Genomic DNA, 19435 nt, shown 5'->3' with positions numbered 1-19435 from the left:
GGTTTCATTAACAATAAATATATATATATATATATATATATATGTACATATATATATATGTATATATGTATATATATATATATGTACATATATATATGTATATATGTATATATATATATGTATATATATATATATATATATATACATAAAAAAACAAGTTAATTTATATATATATATATATATTGTCATATTCGGCCTGTGTCATGGCCTGGGCGGCAATATAGTGCGTCACGTTGATCTCGTCCAATGAGCGAGCTACGTGTATCACGTTGAGGCCTGACGCTGAGGGTTCACAGGTTAGGAGTTGAGGGGTTGCCAACGAAAGAGGAAGATGGCGGCAGGCAGAGTGCACTGTAGGCAATGATGACGATGGAACAAGTTTAGCAGGAAGATACTACTGAAGAGTAAGCGCCTGTCTTGCATATTCTGACCACTGTCATTACGACTTCACTCTTAAGGAATTCGGACACTAATGGCGCTGCTGTACAGCTTGTTATGGCAGCTCTTGCTGGTTCTGGTCCAAATTAACAGAGCGCTCGTCTCCTGGTTTCGTGTCCGGCTCCGGAGCTGGAAGGGTCGGCTGTGGGAGCGAGTGGTGTCCGCTCTGCTGCTGCCGGTAGCCCTGGCTGGGTTCCCGGGCCATCAGAAGAAGTTAATTCAGAATCCTAATGCTAACGCTAACCCAGGAAACCGCACCGCTGGTCGTCGGTCCCGGTGGCTGTCTGACGGCAGGTCTCTGGAGAAACTGCCGGTCCACATCGGCCTATTGGTAACGGAAGAAGAGCCCAGCTACACGGACATAGCAAACCTGGTGGTCTGGTGTATGGCTGTTGGTATATCATGTGTCAGCGTCTATGATCATCACGGTAAACACTCTAACCTTTAGTATCCGGCTCTTTTCGGGGTCTCTGCTGGTTATACCATGACGTTATTTAATTTAACTTTCCACAATATCTCAACTGCTGCTAACTAAGTCAACGTTAACGTTAATCTCTCACTCTCCATTCCCCCAATTCAAAATCCATGCTTTTTTTTGACTGTCCTGGTGTTTTTATGTAAATTCGGCTCTCTAAATATTAACTAACTTGTGACTAACTGCGATTTAATGAGGTTCCCTGTCACTGAACACACTACAATAATGTCTAGAAGAATAGTTCTCTAATTTCATCATTTTAAGGCACCCTCTGTTTGATTTGATAAGTTGGTTTGTGTCTCATAGTGTTTCATACCAACCATAATTCATACCTCCCTTCCCCCGTCTTATTTCAGTCATGTCATATGACTGTAGATGTTATATTGGTTTGTTCCACATTATGCGCCTTAGTTTTAAAGTGAAGCAGAGCCTACACTCACGTTGAAGTCTCTCAGAAAAAAAACCCAGAAATTAGACTATATTATTAGGCCTAGCCTGTTGAAAATCTAATAGGCCTACTTATTGTTTGGGTCAGCATTATTTTCCATGGACCAGTGTGACTTATGCCAGCCTCTTCTAGAGGCTCATATCAGATGTAAGGCCATGATCCCAGTTTAGAACTCAGACTGTTCACAAGCTGTGTTTTAAACTGGGATCCATCAACTGCGCTCAAACAGAATAAAAATTCCCCCAATAAACCCCTCCATTATAATAAAGTGATTCATCCCAAAAGAAACTATATCCTTCTTCAAAATCCAGACTTTTAATCTGACTAAATGATGCAAATTGGTGATGTAAACCCCTGCTTTATTGAATGATGCCGAGATCGAGCAGCGGCTGATGGTCAGCGAGGATATTTACTGTTTGTCACTGAGCGTTGCCTAATAGAGGAGACACACCAGCCCGATAATCGGCCGTCGGACCGTCCGACGAGGTCGGCGACTCGAGTCTGTTCGGTGTGTCCCGTGCCGTCGGCCGTCCGAGGAGCCATCGGCCTTCATTTGGGCCGACCCGACATGTTCAGTCTGGAGACAGGGCAGTCGGGACTCGAATCTTTTAAACTGACCTTTGTCGATCTGAAATGAAGACAGATTCTGAAAATGTTTTCAGAAACACGTTTCGGTTAACTATTTTAGTAAAATATGAGATCGTATTCTGAAGAAGCCGCCATGACAGTCTGGCTGTGAATTTCCGGAGAAAAAAGAACCACGTGACGCGTTCGTCCAATCAGCTGCCGGTTTTCATTTTCTGGGAAACAATCGGACTGTTAATGGAAACAATACAGAGCAGCGCCGCCTGCTGCTATGGAGACGTATTACGTTTCGCGTACGCTCAAGTCGGCGTTGCCTCTGTGTGTTCAGAGGCACTTTTTGGACCTCAGGGACCTGACTGATCAGTCCGACTGCCTTTTCTGCCGACGGTCGGCCCGTCTGGTTGGTGTGTCAGGGCCTTAACGTTACCACTTCCACCTGCCGTTAAACGTTGTGCTGGTGGTGCCACTCCGCCGATGGCCACAGGTTGGTGTAGTGAGCGGCCAGTGTCGCCAGGGGATCAGTTTAGGCCGCTGTACCACAGTGGCACGCCATCAGCCACTTTTCGATCTCTGTGCTACTGGCTTTATTACTTATCTATATCCTCTCTTCTGCATGCTCACCCCTTTTTGATTGACGTAAAAGACTCCTTTGTAGCATTGCCCTGTCTTCTCTTTTCCAAGTGATGCATCTCTCTCAGGGGAACCATCTTTGAATATGTGATACTGTCATTAAGTACTGGAGACTTGGAGTCGGTGCTGCACAGAGCTGTTCTTTCGGATTTTGGATAAACCGAACACCTGATCATTTGATTTAGCACTTAACGTACTTTTCTTGGAACTGTCGCTTATATTGTTTCATTATGAAGGAATGAAAAATCAAACCAGAGAGTCAGAGCTGCAGTCTTTCATCCTCCTTTCTCCTCTAGCATCTTAGTGAAATGAATAAAAATGTGTTTTATTTTATTCTGGATTGAATGATGTACTCATCATCCACATCGGTATCTTCACTCAGGTATTTTTCGGAAGAATAGCTCCCGTCTGATGGAGGAGATAGTAAGGCAGCAGCAGGACTTGCTGGGTGCAGACGGATCCAAATACAACGTGGAGTTCCTTAGCAATGGCAGTGATACACACCAGCACCATGGTAAGGACCGTTTTAGTCAGTATGTTACATACACTTGAGTATAATCAGTCGTCTTTCTTCACTACACTGATTTCTTCATTGTCATGTAAATGAGACACGTGGTTTCCCTAATCTGGATGGGGGATTATGGAAACCTGTTTGCCAAAATAGATTTTGCCTGGAGAACGCCGATTTCTCTGCCATGTATGCACGTAACCAGGTTTCTAATCAGCTTTTTACAAATACGCCTGGGCGCTAGAGTGCGGATCGGGCCACGTCTTTCTGTCGTAGCCCGTCCCGCGTCCGACAGAGCAGTAACCGAGCCCGGCCCGACAGGCATCAAGATATTTATGTCTGAACCCAGCAAAGGGAATGGGAGATGATCTCTGATTGGTTTATTGCATGTTACGCCCAACACACACCTCTGATTAATGAAGACACTAAGTACAACCCTTTTGAACCATGCGCCTGGCGCACGGACCCTTTTTTTTCCGCCGTCAAACTAACAAAAGTGGATTCGGACACGCCCTAAACGCACCAGCGCCAGGCGCTTCACGCCGTCTGCTTAGACCGTTAAAATAGGGCCCTTAATGTCAAAGTCAATCTAAAGAGAAGATCATTTCTGAAGTACAACTTGGCAAATAAAATTGATTGAGTTATAACCCTTCTGGGTTTGAATCCGGAGAAGTCAGAGGGACGCTACTACTACAGTTAAAATAAGCAAGCTGTGGTTCCAAAATCAGCTTGTAGTTAGGGGAGAAATGTGATTACCTGACCTGCTGCATGTAAACATATTTACAGTTACTTGGTTACTACCGTTGATGTAAACCCTGATTACCCTCGTAACCCGGTAACCTTAGTGCACTGAGTCACTAATGCAACATAGTGGCGTCAATGTGGACATAAGTCATTTATTGCCTCACTCGCACTCAGCTGCAGTTTAGATTGAGAATGATTGGAAGGAAGAAGCTTTGACTGAGGTGGACGACCGTGGAGTTCTGCACATGACATGAAAATGAAATGTAAAAATTTCAGACTGCGTATCGTAAGGAGGCTCAAGGGAACTTTATCAGGATGCATAGTATCCTGGATCCATGAAATAACTGGCCTTTCAAAATAAAAGTCTGCCTGCCTCTATGGGAATTTAACATAGAGGTGTACTTACTTATGCCCCCTGTATTTTAAGGAAGAACATGTATTTATTTATTTATGATACATTATTCATTCACAAAGAAAATTGGTGTCCTTAAAGGTTGGATTTTTCCTCATTTTTTTTAATTAAGGCATTAAGATCTTAATGATTTTTTTTTTTTTTTTATTCCTCTTTTTAGTCAACGTTAGCGTGGGTGTATTCACTTATGCTTAGCACTGTAAGATATTTACTGCAACATGTTGCTTAGCTGTGTTAACTTTGCAATCAAGGCAAAGCATTTGAAGCTTCACTTCCTTGTCTCTCTTGATTGGTTTGCTTACTGTATACTCAAACATCATATACAGTATAAGAATATGGTCATCTTGTTTATAGAGAGCTAAATCCTGCTTCACTTTCAGATTCACAGATCCACACAGACATATAGAATTGCCAAAACATTTACAGACCAATGTGCAAGCTTGAATAAAGTGGCTGACAGAATGAGGTTACCATCTGTTTGATATCGCCTCCTCAAATCCTTTTTGGATGAGATGACCTCAAAGCTCCTCAAATCTTTCTTCTTTAACAAACGACTATGAGTTGGTTGTAGACTGTAGAATAAGAAGATCATGAGGACTGTATGCACAAACTACAGTCTCAGTTTTCAGTGTATTATTTCCCCTGTCCACTGTCATCCTATTGGATGAATGCCAGGACAGGAGTATTGCATTCCTCTTAGACTAGTTTCCAGGATATTTTTCCAGGGCACAAAAGACAGAAACTGACACTGCCAGCTAGCCCACTAAAACCCACACCCACAGGTTTCTGTCTCACACTAGTTTAGTACAATGATGTATCTAAAAATGGTATCCATCTGGATTATTTATCACAGCTATTCAAGGCAGTGTTAACTAGGGCTGGGGCCATATGGAGAAAATCAAATATCACAATATTTTTGACCAAATACCTCGATATCGATACCGCAACGATATTGTAGTGTTGACTATTGGTGCTTTGACAAAATATTTACACAATGACATTTTTGATAAATAATCATCAGTAATGTGGATTTAATGACTAAGTGAGTAAAGGCAAATAATAGAACAGCTACAACAGTCTGGTAAGTTCAGAAAATGACATCACTTTACTGTAATGCAGCCTTTAAAACCAGGAAAAGACAACACTTATGCCATATTACGATATCCAAAATCTAAGACAATATCTAGTCTCATATCACGATATCGATATAATATCGATATATTGCCCAGCTCTGGTGTTAACAAGTCCAAAAGATTCAAGACACACAATGCTTCATTGCTGGATTTGATTCTGCAGGTACTCCAACACAATGTTAGTTTGTGGAGGTTTCATCGCATTCATAATTGCAGTAATTACATTAAAGCTTTTAATGTGTAATTTTTTTATATTAATGAACATCCGTTACATTCAAGCCATTGCCAAATGAGCTGCTACAAAGCTAATTAAGACTATCAGCGCCACACAACTCTCTCTGCATTTCTCAGTATGGCTATGTTCAGAAGATTGTGGCGTCCGGTGACTTTTGCACGCAGATAGAAGATAATGACCTCTTCTGAAGAATCCATCATTTGTTTTTAATCCTCCGTGTCCTCCTTGGCTACTAGCAACTGCGTGGAGGAGGGGTGGTGGGGGCTGTGCGCGATCACGGAAGGCTTGTATTATGTGGACGCCCTGACAGTGTTGTCATTACTTAGAATTCCTCATGGGGGCGACATAAACTACACACTATAGCTTTAAGAGGTAACCCTTTACTTGAAGGTATCGACATAATCGTGACATTACACTGTCATGAGCGTGTCATACATATCATAAACATTAAGTGTCATTCGGTTGTTGTCATGACAAGCTGACATTGTTTGGGTTGTCTTGATTATGACAAATTGACATTAATCAAAGTGACATTACCAGAAGCTGTCTTGGTCATGAGAAGTTGACATTAAATTAGTTTGGGATGTCTTTGTAATGACAACTTGACATAATGTTATCCTGTTAAATGTCAAGTTGTCTTAACAAGGACACTCCAAGGAAATTTTATGTGAAGTTGTCTTGACAAATACATCTTCTGGTAATGTCATCCTGGTTAATGTCAAGTTGTCCTTACAAAGACATCCCAAACAAATGTAATGTCAACTTGTCACATGACCAAGACAACTTCTGGTAATGTCACTTTGATTAATGTCAATTTGTCATAATCAAGACAACCCAAACAATGTCAACTTGTCATGACGACAACCGAATGACACTTAATGTTTATGACGTGTATGACACGCTCATGACAGTGTCATGTCATAGTTATGACAGTGTCATGTCACGTGTAATGTCATCCTGGTTAATGTCAAGTTGTCCTTACAAAGACATCCCAAACAAATGTAATGTCAACTTACAAAAACCGAATGACACTTAATGACCGAAGTCATAAACGTTTATGACTTGTTTATAACATTTATGACACGTTCACGACAGTGTCATGTCATAGTTATGACAGTGTCATGTCACGATTATGTCGATACCTTCAAGTAAAGTGTTACTCTTTAAGAATTAAAGCAGCAAGCAGGCAATGTACAGGCCCTCGCACTTCCCCGCGTGTCGGGCGGTGCATTTGTGTGACCGTTGGACACTGTGCACACGAGTCAGATTTATTTCCTGGATAACGCGGCGTGGTGTATTGCAAATATCTGTTGACTTTAATTCTACCCGTAGAATTGTCATACAGAGCCTTTTTATAGTTTTAATAATTGTATAATGAAAGCCATATCAGTGTAAATCCCTATAGAGACAATTCCAATTGACCGAATCAAAAGCTTTTTCAGCGTCAACACGATTGCCTCAGTGTTATTTTTTTGTACATGATCTATGATGTGTAATGTCTTTCTTATATTGTCTTGTGTTTGGCGTTGTTGTATAAAACCTGTCTGGTCACTATGTATCGATGCAGGTAGGAACTCTTTTCATCGTCTGGCCATAATCAATGTATATATAAATAAATATAAATAACCGATAATTAGGGCTGGGTGATATGGAGAAAATCAAATATCACGATATTTTTGACCAAATACCTCTATCGATACCCCAACTATATTGTAGTGTTGACTATTGGTGCTTTCACAAAATATTTACACAATGAGATTTTTGATAAATAATCATCAATAAGGGATAAGTGGGTAAAGGCAAATAATAGAACAGTTACAACAGTCTGGTGTGTTCAGAAAATGACATCACTTTACTGTAATGCAGCCTTTAAAACCAGGAAAAGACAACACTTATGCCATATAACGATATCCAAAATCTAAGACGATATCTAGTCTCATATCATGATATCGATATAATATCGATATATTGCCCAGCTCTACCGATAATCTACGTTAAGAACAGATGTTGTTCGATGACCCACAATCCATCTTATCCTTTCCTTCTTTTGGTATAGGCATATGCACCTTTTTTAAAGCCCAGTTCAGTGTGGGAAGTATAATAGGTGTCAAGTTATCTTAAAATTCTTTATACCACTCAGCTCGATGTCTGTCTGATCCTGGAGATTTCTTTAATTTCAGCCTACTAATTGCAATGTTTAATCCCCCTTCAGTTATAGCAGTTATATGTCATTCTTCCATTTTGTTCTTCATTTAATGTGGGTAACTCTGAAGAATTTAGAGAAGTGTCACTTTGGTCTGTATAGGTTTGTACCTTCTATAGGCTGTAGCTCCAGGGTTTCGTGTATATAGAAAGGGGTTTTATCTGGTGTATGATTTTCGCCTTTTCTTTTTCAGAGACAGCACATGTAACGTTCCAAATGAAGTGGTCGTATCACTAATGGCGTTTTTCCATTACATGGTACCTGCTCGACTCTACTCAGCCACGGTGCCCTGTCCTCCTTTTTCCGTTGCAGATTTTGTACCGCCTCATGCCTGAGGCGAGCGTGGCTGGTCGTCAAAGCGACGCCGCAGGAAACTGCCGTGACCTAACGCGACACACACACGCACAACGCTGAAGGCGTGTTGTTTTCGATTCTCGGCATGTGGCTGTTGCCACAGCCAGAAGACACATTTAGTTTCTAATGCAGCTGGAGGCAGCAAACAAAACCACCGCCGGCTAAACTACAGTCAGGTCCATAAATATTGGGACATCGACACAATTCTAATCTTTTTGGCTCTATACACCACCACAATGGAGTTGAAATGAAACGAACAAGATGTGCTTTAACTGCAGACTTTCAGCTTTAATTTGAGGGTATTTACATCCAAATCAGGTGAACGGTGTAGGAATTACAACGGTTTGTATATGTGCCTCCCACTTTTTAAGGAACCAAAAGTAATGGGACAATTGGCTGCTCAGCTGTTCCATGGCCAGGTGTGTGTTATTCCATCATTATCCCATTTACAAGGAGCAGATAAAAGGTCCAGAGTTCATTTAAAGTGTGCTATTTGCATTTGTAATCTGTTGCTGTCAACTCTCAATATGAGATCCAAAGAGCTGTCACTATCAGTGAAGCAAGCCATCATTAGGCTGAAAAATCTAAACAAACCCATCAGAGAGATAGCAAACATTAGGTGTGGCCAAATCAACTGTTTGGAACATTCTTAAAAAGAAAGAACGCACCGGTTAGCTCAGCAACACCAAAAGACCCGGAAGACCACGGAAAACAACTGTGGTGGATGACTGAAGAATACTTTCCCTGGTGAAGAAAACACCCTTCACAACAGTTGGCCAGATCAAGAACACTCTCCAGGAGGTAGGTGTATGTGTGTCAAAGTCAACAATCAAGAGAAGACTTCACCAGAGTGAATACAGAGGGTTCACTACAAGATGTAAACCATTGGTGAGCCTCAAAAAACAGGAAGGCCAGATTAGAGTTTGCCAAACAACATCTAAAAAAAGCCTTCACATTTCTGGAACAACATCCTATGGACAGATTAGACAAAGATCAACTTGTACCAGAGTGATGGGAAGAGAAGAGTATGGAGAAGGAAAGGAACTGCTCATAATCCAAAGCATACCACCTCATCAGTGAAGTATGGTGGTGGTAGTGTCATGGCGTGGGCATGTATGGCTGCCAATGGAACTGGTTCTCCTGTATTTATTGATGATGTGACTGCTGACAAAAGCAGCAGGATGAATTCTGAAGTGTTTCGGGCAATATTATCTGCTCATATTCAGCCAAATGCTTCAGAACTCATTGGACGGCGCTTCACAGTGCAGATGGACAATGACCCGAAGCATACTGCGAAGGCAACCAAAGAGTTTTTTAAGGGAAAGAAGTGGAATGTTATGCAATGGCCAAGTCAATCACCTGACCTGAATCCGATTAAGCATGCATTTCACTTGCTGAAGACAAAACTGAAGGGAAAATGCCCCAAGAACAAGCAGGAACTGAAGACAGTTGCAGTAGAGGCCTGGCAGAGCATCACCAGGGATGAAACCCAGCGTCTGGTGATGTCTATGCCTTCCAGACTTCAGGCTGTAATTGAATGCAAAGGATTTGCAACCAAGTATTAAAAAGTGAAAGTTTGATTTATGATTGTTAATCTGTCCCATTACTTTTGGTCCCTTAAAAAGTGGGAGGCACATATACAAACTGTTGTAATTCCTACACCGTTCACCTGATTTGGATGTAAATACCCTCAAATTAAAGCTGAAAGTCTGCCGTTAAAGCACATCTTGTTTGTTTCATTTCAACTCCATTGTGGTGGTGTATAGAGCCAAAAAGATTAGAATTGTGTCGATGTCCCAATATTTATGGACCTGACTGTATTTAAAACTGGCAGGTTTGTTCAGGACACCCCCCATCCTTCGCTAGCGATGACGACGCAGTGATTAGTGACGATTCTCTCCGACCAGTCTGCAGGTTTTCAGGTTACCTTTTGGTATCGCCTCAGCTCGCTTGGAACCTCGACGGAGGAGATACTAAATAAAGTAGTAGTGGCTAGTACCAGGGACTTTTTTCTTAATGGGAAACCAAAAAAGGTGAGTTGAGTCGAGCAGGTACCATGTAATGGCAAAACGCCATAAGTCTGTTATTTAAAAGCTGTAACACATTTTCGGCAAATAGAAACGGCTCATTTTCAACCCCTCCGCTCGTCACTCCTTGAATTTCTGTTGCGGCCCTAAAAGCTACCGCTAAAGGCTCTATTGCCATAAAAAAGAATCGCAAAAGACTGAGACACATACATTTTTTTTATTGTCTTTTTGTGTTGAGTGCATTTAGTTCAATAAAATAATGTTGGAAATCATTTTTGCTAAAAATAAAAATTGTTGTATTTTAAAATTGGAAGACATGTTGTCATAGCTTCTTGGTACATAACGGCTACCGTAGATGCAACACGCATTTGAAAAAGCGAGGCGCTAGAGAGCAGTATTCGTTAGAATGCAAAATACAATTTCACCGCCAGATGGGAGACGTTCTACACAGTGTGCCTTTAATGATAGTTGCAGAAGTGAGTACACTTTTAATGTGTTTATTTATCTCTGTGTGTGTGTGTGTTTCTTTCTTTCTTTCTTTCAGTGGTGTCCTGCAGGCCCACGTTGAAGGTGTTGTCTCCAGAGGACGGGAAGCAGAGCATTGTCCAGGCAGCGCAGCAGCTCTGTCGCTCGGTGGAGAACAAAGAGAGGAGCTCCAAGGACATCAGCGTCTCCATGCTGGACACAATGCTCAGAGGTACCACTTAATGACTGTGTGTAAAGGTTCCTGAGACCTTTTTGTTACATAAAATGGTCTGGTGGTCACATCTCTCTTACAATCGATGGGGCAGGAACGGTGGCTCAGTGGTTCCCACTGCTGCCTTGCAGCAAGTGGGCACTGCAGAGTTAGATCCCCGGTCCGGTCCAGGCCTTTTCTGTGTGGAGTTAGCATGCTCTCCCCATGTGTGCGTGGGTTTCCTCCCACCATAAAGAATAAAACATACATTGTAGGTAACTAGGACTACAGTTGAAAATTAGCCAACTAGCAAACACTGGTGCATCTACAGAGATGTTAATGTGCATTGTCCTAATACATTAAAAAAAAAAAAAATTAAAAAAAGGTACACAGAAAAATGTGTCTTGTGTTAGGGATGCAGTGCGTCAGACATGTATCCGCTTTATGTGTTCTTTTACATTTTTGATATCAAAAGTTTCTTGCTGCAAAAACCTACACAAAACAAATGAAATCCCCATGATTCATATGCAAGTGAACATCTTGAAAACAAGGCCTGCTGCACTGCAGCTTCCCAGCCAACTAGATGTACCCACAGGCACCAGAGCAAACAGCTCAGGTCATGTTGACACGCCTATAGCCTGAGTGGAACACCAGCCTGGACACCGCTGGGTTGATTAAAAGAAGTGACTGCTGGTCTGTGTTATATGTGCAGCATACAGTAGAGGGCAGGTGTTATAGCATTCTATTTTTCTGACAGTGATTATTTATGGGCTTTTAATTCAGGTCAGTATTTTACACATATGGAGAAAATCAGATCTCACGATATTCTTGACCAAATACCTCGATGCCGATATTACGACAATACTGTAGGGTTGACAATTGGTGCTTTGACAAAATATCTTAGATTTATATGTTATAATAATGTGGATATAATGACTAAGTGGTTAGAGGCAGATAATAGAACAGCTAGCACGGTCTGGTGAGTTCAGAAAATGACATCACTTTACTGTAATGCAGCCTTTAAAACCGGGAAAAGACGACTCTTAAAGGTCCCATGGCATGAAAAATGTCACTTTGAGGTTTTTTTAACATTAATATGAGTTCCCCCAGCCTGCCTATGGTCCCCCAGTGGCTAGAAATGGCAATAGGTGTAAACCGAGCCCTGAGTATCCTGCTCTGCCTTTGAGAAAATGAAAGCTCAGATGGGCCGATCTGGAATCTTCCCTTTATGATGTCATAAGGGGAAAGGTTACTCCCCTTTCTCTGGTTTGCCCGCCCAGAGAATTTGGCCCACCCATGAGAGAGAGAGAGGAGACATCATGGCTTTCTAAACGAGCAAAGCATGGCAGTTGGTCAAGGCCACACCCCCACCCTCCACCTTGTCCCCCCCTCTCTCCTCCTCAATAGCATTTAAAGCTGCAGACACAGAAATGGCACATCCTAAGGAAAGCTCATTGTGGGACTGGCTCTAGTGGCTGTAATTCTGGGAACGAGACTTCAGATACAGTATTAGGGGACCACTAAGGTCTATATAAAAGAGACTTCAGATACAGTATTAGGGGACCACTAAGACCTATATAAAAGAGACTTCAGATACAGTATTAGGGGACCACTAAGACCTATATAAAAGAGACTTCAGATACAGTATTAGGGGACCACTAAGGTCTATATAAAAGAGACTTCAGATACAGTATTAGGGGACCACTAAGGTCTATATAAAGAGACTTCAGATACGGTATTAGGGGACCACTAAGGTCTATATAAAAGAGACTTCAGATACGGTATTAGGGGACCACTAAGGTCTATATAAAAGAGATTTCAGATACAGTATTAGGGGACCACTAAGGTCTATATACAGTCAGGTCCATAAATATTGGGACATCGACACAATTCTAATCTTTTTTGGCTCTATACACCACCACAATGGAGTTGAAATGAAACGAACAAGATGTGCTTTAACTGCAGACTTTCAGCTTTAATTTGAGGGTATTTACATCCAAATCAGGTGAATGGTGTAGGAATTACAACAGTTTGTATATGTGCCTCCCACTTTCTAAGGGACCAAAAGTAATGGGACAGATTAACAATCATAAATGAAACTTTCACTTTTTAATACTTGGTTGCAAATCCTTTGCATTCAATTACAGCCTGAAGTCTGGAACTCATAGACATCACCAGACGCTGGGTTTCATCCCTGGTGATGCTCTGCCAGGCCTCTACTGCAACTGTCTTCAGTTCCTGCTTGTTCTTGGGGGCATTTTCCTTCAGTTTTGTCTTCAGCAAGTGAAATGCATGCTCAATCGGATTCAGGTCAGGTGACTGACTTGGCCATTGCATAACATTCCACTTCTTTCCCTTAAAAAACTCTTTGGTTGCTTTCGCAGTATGCTTCGGGTCATTGTCCATCTGCACTGTGAAGCGCTGTCCAATGAGTTCTGAAGCATTTGGCTGAATATGAGCAGATAATATTGCCCAAACACTTCAGAATTCATCCTGCTGCTTTTGTCAGCAGTCACATCATCAATAAATACAAGACAACCAGTTCCATTGGCAGCCATACATGCCCACTACCATGACACTACCACCACCATACTTCACTGATGAGGTGGTATGCTTTGGATCATGAGCAGTTCCTTTCCTTCTCCATACTCTTCTCTTCCCATCACTCTGGTACAAGTTGATATTTATCTCATCTGTCCATAGGATGTTCCAGAAATGTGAAGGCTTTTTTAGATGTTGTTTGGCAAACTCTAATCTGGCCTTCCTGTTTTTGAGGCTCACCAATGGTTTACATCTTGTAGTGAACCCTCTGTATTCACTCTGGTGAAGTCTTCTCTTGATTGTTGACTTTGACACACATACACCTACCTCCTGGAGAGTGTTCTTGATCTGGCCAACTGTTGTGAAGGGTGTTTTTCTTCACCAGGGAAAGTATTCTTCGGTCATCCACCACAGTTGTTTTCCGTGGTCTTCCGGGTCTTTTTGGTGTTGCTGAGCTCACCGGTGCGTTCTTTCTTTTTAAGAATGTTCCAAACAGTTGATTTGGCCACACCTAATGTTTTTGCTATCTCTCTGATGGGTTTGTTTAGATTTTTCAGCCTAATGATGGCTTGCTTCACTGATAGTGACAGCTCTTTGGATCTCATATTGAGAGTTGACAGCAACAGATTCCAAATGTAAATAGCACACTTTAAATGAACTCTGACCTTTTATCTGCTCCTTGTAAATGGGATAATGACGGGAATAACACACACCTGGCCATGGAACAGCTGAGCAGCCAATTGTCCCATTACTTTTGGTCCCTTAAAAAGTGGGAGGCACATATACAAACTGTTGTAATTCCTACACCGTTCACCTGATTTGGATGTAAATACCCTCAAATTAAAGCTGAAAGTCTGCAGTTAAAGCACATCTTGTTCGTTTCATTTCAACTCCATTGTGGTGGTGTATAGAGCCAAAAAGATTAGAATTGTGTCGATGTCCCAATATTTATGGACCTGACTGTAAAAGAGACTTCAGATACAGTATTAGGGGACCACTAAGGTCTGTATAAAAGAGACTTCAGATACAGTATTAGGGGACCACTAAGGTCTATATAAAAGAGACTTCAGATACAGTATTAGGGGGACCACTAAGGTCTATATAAAAGAGACTTCAGATACAGTATTAGGGGACCACTAAGGTCTATATAAAAGATACTTCAGATACAGTATTAGGGGACCACTAAGGTCTATATAAAAGATACTTCAGATACAGTATTAGGGGACCACTAAGGTCTATATAAAAGTGACTTCAGATACAGTATTAGGGGACCACTAAGGTCTATATAAAAGTGACTTCAGATACAGTATTAGGGGACCACTAAGGCCTATATAAAAGCATCCAAAAAGCAACATGTCAGGGGACCTTTAAGCCATTTTACGATATCCAAAATCTAAGACGATATCTAGTCTGGTATCATGATATCGATATAATATTGATATATTGCCCAGCCCTAATACACACTTATCTGCTCTTAACTAGGTTTGAGGTCATTGAGAAACAGTGTCACCATAACAGTCCACCAGAGAGCGCTACAGTAGAATGTTACTGTGAGACTGATGTCCCACTCAGAATGTCTCTTGGCCACAATTGTTTTAGAAAAAAAGAAACTGAGGGATCTGTATGTAGATTGTTTGTTTGTTTTTGCAACTTTAAATGAAATGACATTCACATCATTTTTTATTATTAAAAAAAATAAATAAGTAGAAACAACCTTTGTAGGCAATACAAGTGATGACGTTTCTTCTTTAAAAGTACTTGTTAAATAGAAAATAATTCAAATATCGTCACCTCAAAACAGTGTGTAGTTTCCCTTAGTCCTCTCAGTGAGTTGAGCAGTGAAGCGATGAAGAGTCCTGGCTTCTCTGCCTAGCCCGTTATCAGTATTACTATAAAGAGATTCTTCATCCAGCAGCCTGTAGCCCTCAGTGAGAGCTGCTCTGGATGAAGGAGGTCAAATCATGAGTCCGACAGAAGGACGGAAAACAAACGCGTGGCAGCAGTCGGGGCGTTGAAATGAATCACCGCATCGACGATTCTGCATCGATGTGCTGACAGACCATTATCGATTATTGCCTACTGATGTTGCTTGCTGATTTACTTGTTGACGGGTTCACGTGGATAAATATGTCTTTGTGCTCGTTTCAGAGTCCAAGAACACCCCCGACCCTGAGCTGGTGGTGAAGTTTGGTCCCGTGAACAGCACACTGGGCTTCCTGCCCTGGCACATCAGACTCACGGAATTCGTGTAAGCTACCGTCTGCCTGTGGCTTTAGATGTGTCCCTTAAATATATCAACGACGGAGGCACGACGACTTATAATTCACATGGGGGCTCCGTCAGGTCAGCAGTAGTTGGTGGTTCAGTTACCTGAGGATAGGTGACCGTGAGCGGGTACAGACCACCGCGAGCCGCCGGTCAAGTTTAATACCTAAGGAGTAAATCTCATCAGCGTGAGTGAGCCAATAAGCACGCAGCACGCTTCTACCAAGACCTAATAATGTCTGTGATTGGCTGTCTAACGTCACACGCCGTAGAGACACGCAGGAGAAACTCTACGTTACACAGAGACGGGGCTGAAAAATAAATCAAGATTTGTGCCGCAATGTAATTTTTTTTTATTTATTTTTTTTAAATGTTGGTAGCTGCAACTAACGATTATTCTCCTTGTCGATTAATCTGTTGATTTTTTTCTCCATTAATCGATTAGTTGTTTGGTCTATATAATGTCTGAAAATGGTGAAACGTGGATCAGTGTTTCCCAAAAAGCCCAAGATAAACGTCCTCAAATGTCTTGTTTTGTCCCCAACTCAAAGATATTCAGTTTACTGTCCCAGAGGAGAGAAGACACTAGAACAATATTCACATTTAACAAGCTGGAATCAGAGAATTTTCAAAAAATGACTCAAACCGGGTAATTGAATATCAAAATAGTTGGCGATTAATTTAAGAGTTGACAACTAATCGATTAATCTTTGCAGCTCTAAATGTTAGTATAGAAAAAAAATATATATCTTTTATGAACCGGTATCATAGTCGCGGTACCGATATCAGTACCGGTATCGAACCATACCCTGTAATATGGATAGTACAAAATAAAACCTTCCAGCATGAACAGTTGATGGCACTGTGGAGCGCTCAGTGCTCTGTGGATGTGTTCAGCTGTGTACAGTTTGATATTTCCTGTGTTTGAATTGTGTGTGTGTGTGTGTGTGTGTGTGTGTGTGTGTGTCCTCAGCTCCCTGCCCTCCCACAGAAACGTCTCCTACGAGGACCTGCTGGGCGCCCTGCAGCGGTTCGGTGTTTGTCAGCAGCGGCTCGGCCAATGATCTGCAGGCCTGCGTCAGGCTCTTCAGACAGGATGAAGTGTGTGTGTGGGGGGGGGTTAACACAGTCAGAGGAGAGTTTTGAAAAGGTGGTCCATGCTTCGTGTGTGTCTCTGACTACTCCTCTCCCCAACTCTGTCCATCTCCTGGATCTCTGATAGACTCGAAAAGACAGCTCAAAGACGGGGAAACCAGAAGACGTAACCAGCCGGCTCACTTCCTGCCACCAGCTCTTGTCTTATAATAAACTCGCATTCCAGGACTTCTGGAACATGCCTCTCCAAGCCAAGAAAAAATAGCACATCAGAGACACACACTGACATGAGAAGACACAAGCCCTGTTCTGTCCTCTCAAACCCTCTGGCTCACTGTTTGGCATTCAGTCTCCAGCTGCTGTTTTCTGCTCAAGACTTAGAAAATGACTCGCCTTCACTCGGCAGATAACAAAGAAGAAACGAGGCTTTGTGCCCGTCTTCTTGAGACACGCTGGGAAATCCAGCTGCCATTTCAGGGAGAAGCTCAACTCCCAGCAACACATGAGCCAGGGAAGGGGAAGTTGAGCTGAGGAACAGAGTGGTTAATTAATAATGTGTAAATATGAGAAATTCTTGTTGCTCTGTGTTTGTCCCCGTGGCCTCCAGCTTGCAGTTGTGTTCATGTGTAGTGTTGCTTCAGACACATGCAGAGGTTTCTTCGAGGCTCCTGTAAGACTGAGCGAGCTCTGAAATAAAGACATGCACTGTCTGATTGTCTCTCTGTGTCTCCTGACAGCTCTTACAGAAAAGTCAATTTTCTGTCACTTTTAAAGGACGTAACGGTTACACTTTACTTGAAGTAAACTACCGGCTTCCATTCCACTCCATTATAGACACATTACCAGCTGATCTGAGTGGGTGGCTGATCTTTAATGCAATATCTACATTGCCCATTATCAGCAACCATTTTCATCCACACACATTTCTGTTTACTCATCTGATATCATTTTAAAAGGCTAACTAAGAAAATGTTGGAGAACCATTTTGCAATTATGTAAACACATGATGTAATCTGAAAACTGCTGCACTGATTAAAAAAAAAAATAACAATGCAACTGATCTCAGCTGGTATTCTGTGTATAATGGAGTGGAATGGACATTTCTAAGTGACCCCAAACTTTTGACCGGTAGTGTACATAAGAGTGACATGAACGTGTCATAAAACATAAACAAGTCAAACGTTCATGACATAACCTAGGACCTACCACGTCTCAGAAAACGTGCACGTGCTAGAAATAGAACCAACGCCTATTTTTCATGCCACACGCAAGCGTGTTGGAGCGTTTCCAGGTAAAATAGAATACGAAAAGATGTTATGTCATTTTGACACAAATACATTTAATAAATGACATGTTCTCTAAAGTCTCTAGGTTTTGATATGCAGATATAGATGTAATAAATAAAAATGTTGCACCTGTCAATACAGAACGAAGTATTCTGTAGCCTATTTTGCCGTCAATACTTCCGTTGTCTTTGCTGTAATCAAATCAGTATATATTTGTTTAACGTGGTATTTCATTTCATCAATGGGAAACATCCATGTGTACAGACAAGGCTAGCAGCAGCAGCGCCACGTCAGACACGTTTCTGGTGTGTAAAGACGCAACTGACACGCCACACAGCCAGTGAGTTGCGGGCCTAAGTTAGGTTAGGGTTCATGTGTCATGACTGTGTCATGTCACTCTTATTTAGATACCTTCAAGTAAACTGTTACCGACATAGCTCCTAATATTAACTCATCCTGACTGACATTGTTTCATTAACTAAGTTATAACTTCTCACCAGACCCAAATGACATCTGCCGATTATTATTATTATTTTTTTCCCAGCAGTCATCCAGAATGAAAATTTGTTGAATTAATCAGCATTGTTTTATTTTATTTTTTTTTACTTGGGCTGGAGAAGATGAACGATGGATCGATTGTTTAAAATCTTTGGAAAATCTGCAGAGGTGTCATCAGACCTCTGCGGCCGCACATTTGTGCGTGATCCTGCTTGTCACGTAACCGAGGTCCATATTCGGGTCTCGTGATGACAGTGTGACGTCATAGGAGCGCTGTAACTGTTTATACTCGCGCGTGGTGGTCGCAACACTAGTTGCAGTCTTCTCCTGAACAGAGGTGGCGCTAATGAGGAAACTACCGACTATTTCTACGGACTAGAAGAAAAAGGTAAACAGCGGCAGAACTGGCAGCAGCGTTGACGTCAATGCTTCGATTTGATTGGATGAGCTACTTGGTGGGATCAAGCCTTTCATTCACCATAAAAGAACTCATCTTAACCCGGTAAGTTTACAAGAGAGACTTGCAGTCACTCAGAGTCCTGGCATCACGTTACCCTCAAACTCGTTCAGGCCTCCTGTGTCCGCTTTATAAAAATAGAGTGGTGCACGCCCTCTGGTTGCGCACTTTAAATCCTGGCGAGATCTGACGTCACGTTGGTGCGCGACGGGTCGGCTGCGGCGACTGTAAATAGACCTTTATTCTCTTTTCTATCAGTAATAATAACTTTGTCCTCACCGAGTTACTAAATGAGATGATCTGGGAACACAGTGACATCACTGACTACGTTTACATGCACATAATATCCTGTTTTTTGCCCTTATTCCGAAAAGACAATATTTTCAGACTAAGCTGTTTACATGGCTAATGAAAGAGAATATTCC

The 19435-nt window shown here is 41.8% G+C and overlaps 1 protein-coding gene across 1 annotated transcript; it reads left to right on the top strand.

The window, feature by feature from the left end:
* Nucleotides 1-292: 292 nt before the first annotated feature.
* On the top strand, nucleotides 293-17479 carry nus1 (NUS1 dehydrodolichyl diphosphate synthase subunit). Its single transcript, XM_078275031.1, has 5 exons — nucleotides 293-866; nucleotides 2959-3090; nucleotides 10737-10889; nucleotides 15558-15657; nucleotides 16648-17479. Exons 1-5 carry the CDS (start codon nucleotides 473-475, stop codon nucleotides 16736-16738), a joined length of 870 nt encoding a protein of 289 aa, XP_078131157.1. The 5' UTR covers nucleotides 293-472; the 3' UTR covers nucleotides 16739-17479.
* Nucleotides 17480-19435: the final 1956 nt, after the last annotated feature.

The sequence above is a fragment of the Sander vitreus genome, chromosome 18 (assembly GCF_031162955.1).
Source record: "Sander vitreus isolate 19-12246 chromosome 18, sanVit1, whole genome shotgun sequence".
In the NCBI taxonomy this organism is placed as follows: domain Eukaryota; kingdom Metazoa; phylum Chordata; class Actinopteri; order Perciformes; family Percidae; genus Sander; species Sander vitreus.
The sequence above is the reverse complement of the archived record's forward strand: the minus strand, read 5'-3'. Positions and strand labels throughout refer to the sequence as shown.